Raw genomic sequence first — 16,444 nt, forward strand, 5'->3', positions numbered from 1 at the left:
ATTAAATTTGACATCCTTGATTACTATTTTATGTTACAAAAGATAATTACAATGTTGTGAAAGAATAACTAGTCTACAGTTTATTATGTGTGGGGTTTTATGTTACTTTTTGCATGGATGGTAGGATTTGATACTAGTTTTAAAATATAGAAATGCAGTTGTGCTAAAAGTGTATTAACTAGGTGTGCAAATTTAATGATGGATCAGAAACTATTTATAACTCAGATTAAACGAACTCTAACTTATTTAGGTAGCAATTGACTAAGAACAGTGTTTATACATTCTGGACACTGGGTAAAAGTTCTTAAATAGTTATTTACAGATATTTTTGCAGAGAAGCAAAATAGTGCAGTAGTGAAAAACACGGACTTGGAGCCAGCCTACTTTACTAGCTTGTGACCTTGACAAGTTCTAACCTCTCAGTGCTTTTTTTTCTTACTTGTATAACGGAGATGATAATAATACTTTATTTGGTTGTGGTGACTAATAAGTGAGTTAAAACGTGTAAAGTGCTTATGACAGCACCTGGCATATGGTAAGCATTAAATAAGTACAAGCTGCTTTCGTTATTTTTATTACTATCATTATCTTCATCATCATCATCATTATCAAGATTAGCTTTCTCCTTTGAAAATATAACTAAATCTGGGCATTATTGATTGTGGTGGTAATTTTTAATGCTAATGATAGGTGCTCGTATTACATAAGAGATATTTTGTATAGTCTCTTAAAATAAGTAATTTCAGAAAATTTTAAAGTGCTATAATTAATTCATGAGGCGGTGATAATAACAGCCTTGAAAAAGAATAGCTGATAAATTTGCATGTTCTGTTTGATAATTATGATAATAGTTATTGTGTGCTTGTAATTGTTTGCTTGCATTTGTGTTTTGTGTTCCAGGACATAGGTTAGTATGGCACATGTGTACCAAAGATGGCACATGGAAAGGGATGCTCTGCTGTGGAACAGCTACCGCCACCCCACTTTTCTCTGTGTTACAGCAGTGGCTATTCTCAAAGCAGCTTACGTGCATTTCCCTTTCTTTTCAAGAGGCACATGGGCAACTTCCTGGCCTCCTGCGTCCACAGTCTGCCCTGACTGAGCACTCTCTACCTTTACTGCCTCATTAGACCTTAATCTCAGGATTCCTTGATAGGCCCTTTTTAGTGCATTCGGAATTATGTTTAATGGCTTAAATGTACAAAATTAGATTTTAAGTTAATAGAGACCACATTAACAACTTTTTTTCCCTGTGTTACCAAAGATAATTCTTTTCTAATTCCTACATTTCTTTTCAGTTCTTTAAAATCTGCGTTTAAAAAATTACATTTGTATTGGCTTAACCTGCCTGATCTTTAGATTAATAATTATATATTATTGGTACTAGTTTGTGAAAATAAAGTTAATTGGCTCCATACACACTGAGGTAACTTTAGTTATAGGTCCCGCCCAATTAGTTTTATGTATCCACCCCCATCTACTACACACCTAGGCTGTATGGCATAGCCACCACCCTCATCACCACTACCATACCCCTGTGAAATAGCTCAGGTACATGCTGCTTGCTTTTCTGTTACTTAAGTTCGGTAGTACACCGCACACATAGACCACAACAGTACTTTCTGGGTGTTCTTATTCTTTCCAGTCACTCCTGTCATCAAGCCATTTGACATACCATTTCCAGGGTACTTTCTTATTTGTTCATTAAATCTAAATTATTTACCCTTGGATTATACATTTTTCCATCATATGTAAAACTCGAACAGAATTTTTGGTAAAACATTTTCTGGATACTGGAAGGGTAATTTCTATGGAAGACTCTTCTTTTTGGTATTGGTTGTATAATTTACATAGCTGCTTAATATAACATTCTCTCACTTAAACTTCTAGCTTGGAGATTTCCTTAATTAAGAAGAACGAAGGACTGACATGGCTGGAGCTGTTAGTCGGTGATAAACAAGGGGAACTTATAAGAGATTCAGCCCAATGTGCTGCAATAGCTGAACGTTTGATGCATTTGACTTCTGAAGAACTGGTAAGCAATTGCAAAACAAGTTTGACTTCATAAGGATCTGGAACTATGTTATGTGAGGATTATGCCATGTTTTTCAAACATTATTTTGCTTTTCTTTATGTAAAAGACATTAGTACTGTTGACTGGTGTTCGAATATGGCTTAAAATGCTAATACTCCTTACACTATATGAATTCATACATATATCTGCATGTGGTCATGTTGTATAGGGTAGATGTGCATGCATGTATGTATGTATCTACACACACACACACACACACACACGCACACACGCACACACGCACACACGCATACACGCATACAGAGTCATGTGCTGCTTGACAGTGGAGATAAGCTCTGAGAAATGCCGTAGGTGATTTTGTCGTGCAAACATCATAGGGTGTACGTACACAAATCTAGATGCTACAGCCTACTATACACCTAGGCTACATGGTACAATCTATTGCTCCTAGGTTACAAGACTGTATAGCACATAACTACAAAACAGTGCGAGATTAAATCCAGCGCAAGAGAAGATGATGCAATCCAGAGAGATGGTGAACACGAGATACATGAGGATGCTGCTGGTATATCACAGCACTGTTTTACAGCAGACTTTTTTTAATAAAAGAGTACACTCAAAAATAACAAAGTATAGTATAGTACTATACTGTTGAATTTTTACTTGAAACTTATTGGATTTCGTTAATCAATGTCACCATAATAAATTTAAAGAAAGAATAAAGAAAAAAAAAGTCAATTTATGCATCTCCATTTACCGCAAAGAAAGTGAATATTTAAAACTTCATTATTTAAGTTAATAAGCAGGATTCAATTTAAACACAGCTTTTGTTGTTAACAAGTTAGAATATTACCACTGGGTGTTATTTTAGATATTTAAAGAATCTTTTATTCAAACTTCTGATTTTCATAATCTTTAATAAGTTGGAAATCAAAATTCAAAGAAAATAAAATATATGTAAAAGAAAAAAATTATAGTATAGTGAATACATAAACCTATAATATATTATAGGTTTTTTTATTATTATTATCAAGTATTATGTACATTACAAAATTGTATGTGTTATACACAAAATTGGTTTGTTTACACCAGCGTCACCACAAATACTTAATGCATTTTATTATAACCTTATAACATCACTAGATGTTAGGAACTTTTCAGCTTCACTGTAACCTTATGAGACCACCATTATACATGTAGTTCATCATTGACTAAAATATTGTTATGCAACACAACTGTACGTACATACGTACGTGTGTGTGTGTGTGTGTGTGTGTGTTGTTTTGCCTTTTTACCGTTTTTATCCAGTTTGGCATCTGGATAATGCTGACTTCATAAATGAGTAGGGAAGTGTTTCCCTCTTATTCTACTTCTGGAAGAAGTTGTATAGAATTGGCATTTCTTCTTTAAATATTTGCTAGAATTTGCAGTGGAATTATCTAAACTGGAGTTTTCTTTTTTTGGAAGGTTTTTAGCCATGAATTTAATTTCTTTGATAGAGGATTATTTGGGGCAGCTGTTTCCATTGACTTTTTTTTAGTTTCCAATTTTACTTATTTCTGTTATTACATTTATTATTTTCTCTCTTTTGCTTACTTTGGATCTCTTTTGTTCTTTTTTCGAAGTAAAAGCTTAGACAATTGATTTTTGACCTATTCTAATGGAAGGCTTTAATGCTATACACTTCCTTCTAAACATTACTTGAGCTGCATCTCCCAAATTTTCAGTTTGTCTTTTTAATCTCATTAAGGATTGATTTAATTTGATGCTGGATTTTAGTTTTTTATGTGGTTGATATTTATGCCTCGTTCATTCTTACTCCTAGGGCAGAACTTCCATGAATGTCGGCAGAAAGTCTGGGTTGTTTACCAGGGCCTCTCCTTCTGTGTGGGCCGTGATGTCTCATTTTTGTCTCCCAGGCATTTTGATAATATCAAAACTCAGCTTTTAATCCTTTTTCTACTGCTTTTTACTTGTGTTTTTTAATTCAGCTCGGAAATCAGTAAATGGCTTTAGGAAAGCAGAGGATCTTGGGGTTCCCTTCTCTGCCATTCTCTTTTCTCTGTAATCTTCTCCTGTTAGGTACTGGCTGCCTTGATAGTCCTGAAGTTTTCATTTTTGTCCTCCTATCTCTGACACATGGATAATTGAAAGGGGAAGGGAGGGAGGAGTGTGGAGGCTGCCTTCTGTATTCTGTTGGACATATATATCTTTCTGAGTCACTGACAAAATGGCCTCAGCTAATTGCCTGTATTGCCACGTTAGCCAGCCACAACAACCAGAATTGTTACCATTGATATCTAGACTGGAGCAGACAACCATAATTAGGTGGCTCCATGTCCCAGTTTTGATCTTCTTGAATCTATAGGATTATAGTTTTCATCAAATCTGAAATATTTTGGCCATTATTTCTTCAAAAAATTTTCCATTCTTCCTGCCCCCTTCCAATTACTCATAAATTAGACCATTTAATATTGTTCCATAGATCACTGCAGTTCTGTGTTTGTATTTTTTGTCTTCTCTGTTTTTCATTTTCGATAGACTCTATTATGTTTCAGGCTCACCGGTCTTTTCTTCTCCAATGTCTAATCAACTGTCAATGCTATATCTATTTTGTTTTCCATTTTAGATACTAATATTTTGCATTCTTATATCTTGAAGGTAAATTTGGTTCTATTTTATATCTTTCATTATCTCTCTCAACATGTTTTTTTTTTCCATCTTTGAGTATATACTTGTTTATAATAGCTGTTTTAATACATCTTTTTTTGATTCAAACATTCCATCATTTCTGTGTCTGTTGGGTCTGAAATTTAGTTTTTAATTATTGCCGTAGTAGTAACATTTTTAAGTATGAAGAAATCCTTTTTTTCTCTTATTGTTGTTTGTTTATATATTTATTTTATTTTTTGGTCTAAGAATCCAAATCCAGATAAAGAAAAACCTCCTTGTAATGCTCAAGAGTTAGAAGAATGTGATATTTTCTTTGAAGAGAATTCCAGTTTATGCAGATTTGATGGCAACACATTAAAAACTACTCATGTGGTGAGTTCTTGATAATGATATTTCTAAAAATTTGTGAATAAATAAAAGTTACTCAGGTGAGATGATAATTGATTAACCAAATATATATTTTACAAAGATGGTTTGATTAGCAGTTACTGGCTATGATGTAAATTTTATCACTCCATAAAGTAGCAACTTTTTGTAGTATTACCTCAAACTTAAAAAAATGTATTGTTTTGGTACTATTGCATATTTGATATCTTTCAGTTGGCTTTTTTCTGTGCAGGTGTTTACATACAATTATACGTGTGATATATAGGCAAGACTTGTGTTTTTATTCAACATTATGACAGCTTTTTTTGCATTCTCATGTTATTTCAATCTAGTTAATGGTTGGATTGTGCAATAATGTTATTGTGGGTGTTTATGTGTATGTCTGTGTGTAGTGGTTGTCTACATATTACAGTACACATATTTAATTTTTTTGAATTGATTAATCATGAGATGATATTTTTTAAAATCTCTTTTTACATGAAACATTTTCTATATTCAGGAATATTTAATAAAATGTTATAAAAGTCAAATTAATGAGTCATAGACTAAGGCTGTGACAAATTGATTTCCATTTTATATTCTCATTAGTAATGTTTATAATTATTGCCTATTTTATTGCATTTTTTATCTGCCTCTTCGACTTTTCGTTTTATATTTACTAATTGGTGTGCAAGATATATATATAGGTCTCTTTTTAATCCTTTTTTTTTTTCACTGTTGACTGTTTTTACTGTTGACTTTGTTTTAGTGTTGAGGGTTGTTTATGTGAGAAGGATCTCCTCAGTAAATCAATGGTTAATTTAGATGTTCGCACGTAAAAATTAGTCTTAGTACTGAAATTAGAAGGCTTTAGGATCCCCATCCAAACAAAAGCAATAGAAGAGAGAGAACAATTTGGTCTTTTGTTATTTTGTGTTTGATATAAGCCAAGAAAATTCTCGAAAATTTCTGCTAAGTTTGGCTTAGTGTATTCATCTTGTAGAGGTTGAGGGGACAGTGAATTCTAGCCAAATTCATGAAACCAAAGTCAAAAGTGTCATGGGAAACTGATTTAATAGAGCTGACTTTCTCTCACTTACTAACCTTTCTTAGTCTTTTTTGGATACTTGACAACTTTCTTTAGCTAATGGCTGGATATTGCATTGTTCCGAGGACTTATAAAACTGAGCATTTTTAGATTTTATGTCTATGACGGCAAATGAGGTTCAATGGCAAAGACCAATGACTAGGTAAAAGTGCCATTAAAGCTGTACCAAAATTAAATACTTACTCTAATAATTAATTTCTGTATATGTACTTCTTTCTTCCCCACTGTTCATATTTTATGTTTTTAATGTCATAATTGACATTTTTATCTTGTGTATACCTTAACAGATTATTATAGTTGTAATTGTATTTACTACTTTTAATCTTTTAATTTTTATACTAGCTTTATAAGTGATTAACCCACCACCTATACCAGTGAGATATGTACTTTCATATGTTTTCCTATTATGAATTAGTCCCCATTTGTTGTAACTTAAAAAAGTTCCTTTAACATTTCTTGTACGGCTGGTCTAGTGGTGATAAACTCCTTTAGCTTTTGCTTGTCTGGAAAACTTTCTCTTTCCATTCTGAATGTTTGTCTGATGAGTATTCTTGGTTTGAATTTTTTACTTTCAGCACTTTGAATATATATATCGTGCCACTCCCTCTGGTCTGCAAAGTTTCTGCTGAAATATCTGCTCATAGCCTTCTCTTAAAGATAACAAGTTGTTTTTATCTTGCTGGTTTTAAGGTTCTTCCCTTGTCTTTAATTTTTGATACTTTAAATATAATGTGTCTTGCTGTGTGTCTCTTTGGGTTCATCTTTTTTTGGAAGTTTCTGGGCTTCCTGGAGCTGGATGTCTTTCCTTCTCCAGGTTGTTATGGCGCGAACGATTCTGAGACCCAGGGAGCCAATTGAGATTAATTATGAGCCTTTATTAGACAGCCTGCCGCCTGCAACTGATTCTCTACCACACAGGGTTAGAGGAGATCAGCCCGGAGCTTCCAGAGGAGGCAGCTTATAAAGCCTCCTACTACATCCTTGAATAAACAGATTACAAGAAGCAGAAGTTAGCCGGTAACGTTTTGTACAAAGATAAATGTTGCGCTTCCGAGATCACACAGGGCCTAGTAGACAGTTTTATCATCTGCACCTTGGAATGTTGCGCTTCTCCCTGGGGGCTGGCGCCTGGAGAGATCACCTCCCTGAAACTGGAGAATTACCACTTTTACAAGGTCAGGGAAGTTTTCTGCCCTTTTCTCTCCTTTCCTTCGTGGAGCCCTGTAATGCGAACATTGTTCTGCTTGATATTGTCCCCAAGGTCCTTTAAGCTGTCTTCACTTTTTTCATTCTTTTTTTTTTTTTACTGCTCTGATTGGGCGAGTTGCATTGCCTTGTCTTCGAGTTCACTGATCCTTTTTACTTCTTTATCTAGTCTGATGCTGAACCTATTTTCCATTTCCATTATTGTATTCTTCAGTTCTGTGACTTCTATGTAGTACTTTCTTATATTTCTGTCTCTGTGTTGAAGTTCCCACTTTGTTTAGCCATTCTTCTCTGCTCAAAAAGCATCTTTCTGACTTATTTTGAAGTCTTTATCATGTAAATCGCTTACATCCATTTCATTAAAGTCTCTTTCAGAGGTTTTATGTTGTTCTTTAGAACATATTATTTCTTCATTTTCCTTGATTCTTTATGTTGTTTCTACACATAAAGAATTGTTGGATAATACAGCCACTTCTCCCAGCCTTAAAGGAGTGGCCCCGTACATGAGATGAACCATATTGCCCTAGCTCTCGGTTATCTCTCAAACTTTTGTGATTGTCCAAGCAGCCTATTTTATTTTTAGTGGCTCCCAGTAGTTGAGGGTGTGTCAAGACTTGTCATTGTCTCAAAGGGGAAGATCTCATTCATCACCTAGATTCAGGCTAATTGGAAGCCAGACCCTCAGGCAGTGGCTTTTAAAGTATGCAAAAGGTATTTTCCTGTGGGACCACAAGTGTAAGTCCTGCTGGCCACCAGAACCAGGCAATCTAGAGGTGTCCTCTGTGTGACTGCTGTAAAGATCTCTGTGCCATACAAATGTACAAGTGCCTTTCCAGGAGATACCGTCAACCTGGGCCACGGCAAGGGAGCCCAAAGATAGTGCCTGCTGGTCTTTGTCCCTGGAGAGTAGCTTTGTAAGTCCCTAGATATGTGCTAAACCAGAAGCCCGCCTCTAGGCTGAAGCTCCAGAATAAGCAAATAGGCCTTTTTCACAGAAAGATGAGGTACCTCAGTCTGTTGCCTTTCTGCTGTACCCTGGCTACTGTAACGAAGTACTGCAGACTGGTGGCTTAAGTAAATGTTTTCTCACAGCCCCAGGATGGTAGCCAGTTAAGAACTCTTTCTGTGTTGGTTACAGTCCTATGGGACCCCTGAACTGAAGCCCCTCTGCCCAGCAGGGCCAGGTGATCTAGAGGTTGTGTCTTGGGTGGCAGCCACAAAATTGGTGTACCAGACAAGGGAATAAGTTCTTTTCCAGGAGATAGTGGCGACCTAGTGTGAAGCAGAGAGAGATTGCATAGTTGGTGCCTACCAGTCTCCACCCATGGAGAGTATTTTTAGTTGGTGCCTACCAGTCTCCACCCATGGAGAGTATTTCAGTAGGTCCCTAAATGTGTATTAAATTAGATGCCTGCATCTCATGCTGATGCTTTAAGGTAAGCATATAAACCTCTTTCACAGAAAGTCTGGGCGCTTTGCAATCAGCTGCCTCCGTGTGGGGCTTTAGGGCATGTGAGCCCATGTGTGCGACCCCTTTAAGAACTCTTTTTCAATTCATTATAGTTTTGTGGGTCTTGTGGATGCCAGCCCCATGGGCTTTCAAAGCTCTATGTTTTGGAAGCTTTTCTCAGGTTCAGGTCTTAAAAGTTGTGGTATCTGATGTATGGGGTTCAAATTTATTGCTCCTTAGGGAGAAGCATAGTTTTGAGTTCTTTCCCGATGTTGTTCACCACGCCAGGGCGGATGAGTTTTTTCTAGTTTGCCTGATGTGTAGGAATGGCTCAACTAGTTGTTTTATTTTGTTTATTCCTGAGGAAATTGATCCATATTTAGCTGTAGAACCATGTATCCATGTGAGAAGGTGAGTTCAAGCCCTTCCTATGTTGCCATCTTGAACTGGAACCTCCTAAAGATTCTTATCTTTGTTTCACTTGGATTAAATTGGAGACCAAAGTTGTTTTTTACAAATTATAAGCGCTTTAATTTTGCTATTATTAGTCATCTTTTATAAATATAGGCAAAGATTCAGTGACATAAAACTGCATGAACATTGCTTTTACCCAAAAGTGGAATGGCTATAAATTGAACAGCTCCAACGAATAAGTAATAAGTCCATCTTCTTTTTTAAAGGCAGATTTGTTTTATCAGTGTATTGTATGAAAGTCAAAGTCTACTGGTCAGATGTAGTTTCTTGGTGTACTCAAGAGGGGACCAGTTGGCTTGTCACTAGAAAAGAGAATGAAGGAGGCGGTAATATCTTGGATATTCAGTGCCACATCCACTTCAGGAATCAAGTGGTACAGTTTGAAAGAAGTTTATACTTCTTTCTGCAATGTTCGCTTAAAGTTCTCTCTTCTTGGTTTCATTTGTCATGACTTTGGATAACTTAAAATTACCTGTACATGGAAAGGTCAATATATGTTTTTATAGTTTTAGGAAAAAAATACTATAACGAAAAGGTCAGAACTCTATATTGCAAATGACGGATTTTTCAAAATATAAAGTTTCAAAATATAAAATGAAAGAAAGGTAAATCGGGGTTAGAATTCGGCATTTGGAATGTAAAATGGTAAATGAATACATGCAATATGCAGCAGCACAATAAAATTAAAATATTAAATATCAGAACTGGAGAAGAAAAGTGATGAGATGTTGTCACTGGGGTGTAAAGCTCAAATCAGAATTCAAATACAATTGAAGATGAATTATTTTTACGTCTGTCTAGGGCTATGCTAGATATATTTTATAAAACATTAACCACTGTCCACAAGTAGCCAAGAGCACTTGAAATGTGGCTTTTTTGAATTGAGATGTCCTGTAAATGTAAAATACACAATCAGAATTTGGAGACTTAGTATGAAAATAATAAATTATATTATTAGTAGTTTTATATGATTTTTATGTTGAGATGATAATATTTTGGTTAAGAAAATATATTATTAAAATTTATTCTCTTTTTTAATGTGGCTACTAGAAAATTTTAAATTTATGTACATAGCTTGCATTTTATTTCTACTCTGTAGTGATCAAATTAAGTATAGACTTGCACAATCAAAAGGTGATAGGATATTTTTAAAAATTAAATTACAGTAAGTTTCTCAGATCACATGGCACTTATATACTACTTAAAACATGACATTGAAACAGCTGAAAAGAATATTTGCAGCTTATGCAGGAGAGTTACAAATAGGAAATAATTTTTTTAGATTAATGTCATTTTGAAAGGTAGTAGTAAAGGCATATACTTGATATACTGATTCTTTCAAAAAGATATTAAGGGTAGGATCAGAAATTATAGAGGAATAAAATACTTTTAGAAAGTATCTAAACCACTGGTTCTCAAGCTTTTTAGTCTCAGGACCCTTTTACATTCTTAGGTTCTCTGGGGTATGCAACATTTTTGTTTATTTTGATTATACCTAACAAATTTGACCATATTAGAAATTGAGCTGTCTAATAATTTCCCTGCTAGGGCCACCATAACAAAGTGCTACAAACTGGGAGGCTTAAATAACATTTGTTTTTTCAAGTTCTGAAGGCTAGAACTTAGAGCTCAAAGGGTTAGCATGGTTAGTTTCTTCTCAAGCCTCTCTCCTTGACTGTAGGTGGCTCTCCTCTCCCTTTGTCTTCACAAAGTCTTCCCTCTGCTTGTGTCTGTGTCCTAATCTCTCCTTATAAGGACACCAGTCATGTTAGATTTGGACCTACCCTATTGACCTCATTTTGACTTAATTACCCTTTTGAAGGTTCTGTCTCCAGAGATGGTCACGCTTTGAGATGCTGGGGGTGAGGACTTCAGCATATGAATTTGGCGGGGGGGATATAGCTCAGCCCATAACAATATCCTTCACTTCAGTTTTAGCAAATGCTAACATTTTGCCATATTTATTTTTTTCTTGTTTTTCCATCTCTCCTTTTTGCTGAAACATTTAGGAATGAGTTGCATGTGCCATGTCCCTTTACCACCCTCCCCCCGCCCCCATTTCTTTATATAACCACAATGCAATTCAAGAAATTTAACTTCGATACAATACTTTTATCTAATATGGAGTCCATATTCAAATTTTACCATTTGCTCAACATAATATACTTGATAACAATTTTTTTTTTCCTGATTTGGGGTCCCATCCCATGTCACATATTGCATTTAGTTGTGGTGTCTTGTTAGTCTCCTTTAATTTGGAACATCCAGCCTTTATGACATTGACTTTATTTTGTACCTTTTATAAAAAGACTGTCTCCAGTATCTCCTCAGGATCAGATTCAGTTGTTACATTTTTGCCTGGAATACTACATAAATGATATTTCCTTTCCAGTGTATCACATTAGGAGGAACTTGGTGGGTTTTTCTATATTTTTTTCCCTACTATTGTGGTGTTAAATTTAATTATGTGGTGTCTACTAGGTTTTGCTGCTCTAAAGTTATTTCCCCCTTTGAATTAACAAGTATTTTCTGTGAAGGTCAAAGTAATCCTTTTAAAGAGTTTGTTTAGTAGGTTTTGTCATTTCTCTATTCCTTTTCTTTCTAGAGTAGCTTTCTGTCATATTTACAACAATGTTTGGGATCCTTACCATGATCCTCAAGCCCCCTTCAAACTTTTCTGTGACTCAATTTAAAATGTATTTTAAATTGAGACTCAATACACACACATTTGAAGCAAAAATTTCACAAAGCAGTACTATCCTTTTTGAACAGGACATACTCTAGTAACTCCATTCCATACTACTTTTAATGAAATAAAATAGAAAATTCTCTTCTTGATCTACTAAATTGATTTTGCTACCAGTACTGAGGCCCATAGTTTAAAATCCGGTACTGACTGTCTTTCATTTTCTACCTAACTCACTTTTCTTTAGCCATTTTGGCCTTCATGCTTTTCCTTGTACTAAACATGCTTCTTTATGCCTTTGCATTTATTATTCTCTTTACCCAAAATGTTTAGCCTTTTCTCATTTGTTCCGTTACTTTATTCAGACCTCTGTTCACATGTTACCTTCCATCCCTTACTAACCTCTATCAAACATTATCTCCTCACCTGCTTTTTCGCTTTTTCTTTTCTCATGGCACTTTGCGTTTTCCGATATATTTATATGTTTCTATTGTCTGATAAATCCTCCATTATATCTATGTATTTATGTCTTCCATTAGAATAGTCAGCAAAAATATTATGATACATATAGCTAAAGATCCAATTTGATAATTTTCAAAAATGAAAAAAATTGGCAGTTCTTTCTTGTATTTCTAGGTACTAATAGTCATTTTCTTTGTTACAGCTTTTAGTAAAGTAGAAATGTAAGTGCATGTCCCCCAATTGCATTTTACATCAGTTAGCCAAGACCTGGCATCTTCCTATGCTCAATCATTTGTCAGTGTTTAAATATCTTTAATTATATAGTTTACTTTATGAATGGGCGTTTAAACAAAAATGCAACTTGAAATTTTATAAGACCTCTTTGCCATTGTTCGTAAACATCAGTTTTAGACCTGACACACACACACAGATTATCAACACAATTTAACTGACTAGAAAATAGGCTTTGGGAGACCATGCAGTGGTGGTGATTAAGAACATGGGTTTGCGACAACGTGGCTAGATCTTGAGATTATGCTAAGTGAAATGAGTCAAAGTTGACAACCCTATGATTTCACCCATGTGAGATATAAAACTGAAAGCAACAAAGAAGACAAACAGAAAACTCATAGACACAAGACAACAGTTTAGTGGTTACCAGAGGAAAAGCGGGGAGACGGGGAGGTAGATAAAGGTGAGATATATGTGATGTGTGTGTGTGTGTGTGTGTGTGTGTGTGTGTGTGTATAAATATATATAGTGACGAAGAAATTTAACTTTGGGTGGGACTACACAGTATAGTGTGCGTATGACATATGATTGAATTGTACACTTGAAACCTATATAATTTTGTTACCCAATGTGTCACCCCAATACATTTAACAAAAAAAATAAATCTTTGATTAAAAAAAAACCATGAGTTTGGAAGCACATTGCACTTAAATCCCAGCTACCACTTATTAGCTTCTTAACTTAAATATCTTAACCTCTTGAGTCTGCGTTTCCTCTTCTATAAAATGGGATCATATTTCTCATTCTTAGGAAGTGAAGATTAAATAAGGTAGTTGTAAAATAATAAAAAATATGTATATATTGGTCTCTGTCCCCAGTTCCTAAAACCCTTGTAATTTCCTGATTTGAGCACTAGGAACATCTTTTGTTGTAATACTTGGTCTTTGATCTGGTTCCTTACACAGAGCTCTTAAATCTCTTAGAATTTGATCCTAGATGATGGGAGTGTCTTTTATTCTAATGAAGAGACTCCTGGTGGATCCCTGGATAACTGCAAGATGGGGGCTGGTCATGAGAAAGACCAGACTTGATTAGGAGCTTCAAATTTTCAGCCCCATCTGCTGTCCTCCAGGAAAGAAAGGAGAGCAGACTGGAGCCTGAGTTAATGATTGATTATGCCTGTGCGATGAAACCTCCATAAAAATTCCAAAGTACAGGCTTCATAGAGTTTCTGGGCTACTGAACACATTGGACGTATTAGGGAGGTGGCCTGCTTGGCGAGGGAAGGGAAGCTGGTGTTCCTTCCTCTAGCTTGCACTATGCTTCTCTTCCATCTGGATGTTCATCTTTATCAAATCCTTGTCTAATAAACTGTAAAGATAAGTGTTTCCCTGAGTTCTGTGAGCCATTTTAGCAAATTATCAAACCCAAGTGGGGAGGGGAAGTCTTGTGGAACTGAGCCCCAAACTTGTGGAAACTGATACTGTCTCCAAGTAGACTGTGTCAGAACTGAATTCAATTGTAAAATATCCAGCTGGTGTCAGAGAATTGCTGTCCGAGTAAGACTAGCACCCAATAGTCTTTGGAAAACCACACATCTGGAGTCAGAAATGTTTCGAGTGTGGTGGTATTGTGAAAGTAAAGGAGAAACACAGAGAGTGTTTTTACTGATACAGTAGTAGATACAGATCAACTTAATATTTTCTGCATAGTAATAACAGACTAAATTTTAGCAGTTTATGCTGTGTACAGATTATGAATTTGGAATTAAAGTTTCATGTCATTAACTTTTCAGCCTGGCTTCCTAGAACAAAAACTTTGTTTCTGGGTAGATAAAACCTTTTTCTTATTTATTACTTTTCAATTTAATTTGGTAATAGCAGTGATTAAAAGTTGTTTAAAAGTCTTCACTTTGACATTTAATCTTCAGAAGTCTTTAATTGTTAAGTGTTCTACAAAGAGAAGAAAAAGACAATCAATTGACTACTTGAAATTCATGTTTCAAATTTTTCTCTAGAGAATATTTTACTCAATTGTAGTCTTCACTGGTACTTCAAAGGTAAATATAACCTTTTCTATAATAAACCTGAGAATAGAAGAAAGGTGAAGTTATATTTTATTGGCCAAAGGGTTTATGGATTTAAGAGGGTGTTTTTTTTAAGGCAATAGGATATTTATTTGACATTAACAAAGAATGAGTTTCTAAAATAAATTGTCTAATGTAAATTAATTCTTTTATGTGCTAAAACTATATTTAGTGCCCCCTTTTTTGTAATGGAATCTTACTAAAATTTATTATTTGCCCAACATCTTATTTAGAGCATTCTGAAGAGAAAGTAATATTTTATTCATGGTTGAACGTCATTAGTGTGAACATTAATTACCGTGCTGTATATTTCCACAGTAATACCGTTAGAGACATTTGAAGTAAGTTGTGCTCTTTGCTGCTACACTAAGTAGCCTTAGCCTGTTTCACTTAAAACATTTCTTTTCTGGTTGTGCCTGGTCTGTTCTTTCCACGGCTCATAAGCTATTGGATGCTATTCTTACTTTTGACAATGTCTGCCCAAAGCAGTCATCCTTTTCCCTCTTTTCTTATTTGCTGCCCCATCTTGTTGTTGGCTATTAAGTTGTAAACTCAGTGGGGTTTGTGGCATCTGTTCTGGACTATTTAGGGACCTTTCGAACATCTTGTTCTTGATTCTTACAGGTAATTACTTGTGCCAGATATGGATAATTTCTCACTTCCCTGTTTTGTCTGCTTCAAATAATGATATGATGTCTTTGTTCTTCAAACATTTTCTTTCTTTTGCTTATATTGTTAGTTTTTGTTTCTGTAGGAACATACAAAAGTGCAATTTTTGTATGTGCAAAAAAAAGTGCAAAAAAAGGTAAAAATTAATTTTAATTGTACTTTTTAATTATCACGCTTCATTGTCATTCACTTAATTCACTTAGCAAAACTAATTACTTTAGTTCGTAATCTTAATTGCTTTTCTTTTGGACAAAATTTGTTATCTGGACTTCTAGAGGTTGAAAGGAACAGAGAAGAAACGTTTGGTCATCGCAAGTGATAGATGTTTAGTGTGAACATACATGTAGACCGTAAGGAACAGTGGAAACAATCTCTTTAGATCTTATGGGGAACTAGAGAGGATCATTCTGTAAACAAATGCACTGGCAAGTCAGGCCTAAAGGAGAAGTAGAACATTGCTTAGGAGATAGACCATAGTTCCAACGACCAGGTAATCTGCTTGAAAATCAAGTGTCCCTTTGCTCTCCTTCAGTGCTAGGCCATTGTGATCACATCAGTGTGTTCTTTATTTGCTTCTGCTGCTCATACCTCTATGTGTTGATCAATTAATTACTTTCTACCTCATGTTATGGTTTCTGCTTATTACAGTCTCTCTGGATATGTCTTTAGCCTCTCTTCTTTGTTGGCTGTCTGTGTTTATTTTGGGATTTAGACTTCTCAAAGAAGAAGATTTTATTGCTTTGGCCAGCCACGATCCAGTATGGGAAGCATTTGTTCAAGAATACACTGCGATCTCAGATAAAAGAGGATCATCTCTGATTCTTTTAGCAGAAGCACAGGGAGTAGTTTCCTACAGTATACAATTTGCCTCCTTGTGTATATGGAACCTCTCGTGGATATTGAACTATAGCCAATCTGCTGATTATAAGTTGAAGTCCTAGGCTTTTTAGGGAAGTTTATAACTAGTGAGCAAAGGAATTCCAGATTCTGCTTTGGAT

General features: G+C 35.1%; 1 protein-coding gene across 1 annotated transcript in view; it reads left to right on the plus strand.

Annotated features, from left to right (window-relative positions):
• The window catches only part of NUDCD1 (NudC domain containing 1), a 58,321-nt gene that overhangs the window by 34,908 nt on the left and 6,969 nt on the right, over window positions 1–16,444 (plus strand). The window contains exons 7-8 of the mRNA XM_006916608.3: window positions 1,891–2,035; window positions 4,955–5,080. Coding sequence (XP_006916670.1) covers window positions 1,891–2,035; window positions 4,955–5,080 — 271 coding nt within the window. The remainder of the gene's footprint in view (window positions 1–1,890; window positions 2,036–4,954; window positions 5,081–16,444) is intronic.

The sequence above is a fragment of the Pteropus alecto genome, unplaced genomic scaffold, assembly GCF_000325575.1.
Source record: "Pteropus alecto unplaced genomic scaffold, ASM32557v1 scaffold164, whole genome shotgun sequence".
Lineage (NCBI taxonomy): Eukaryota > Metazoa > Chordata > Mammalia > Chiroptera > Pteropodidae > Pteropus > Pteropus alecto.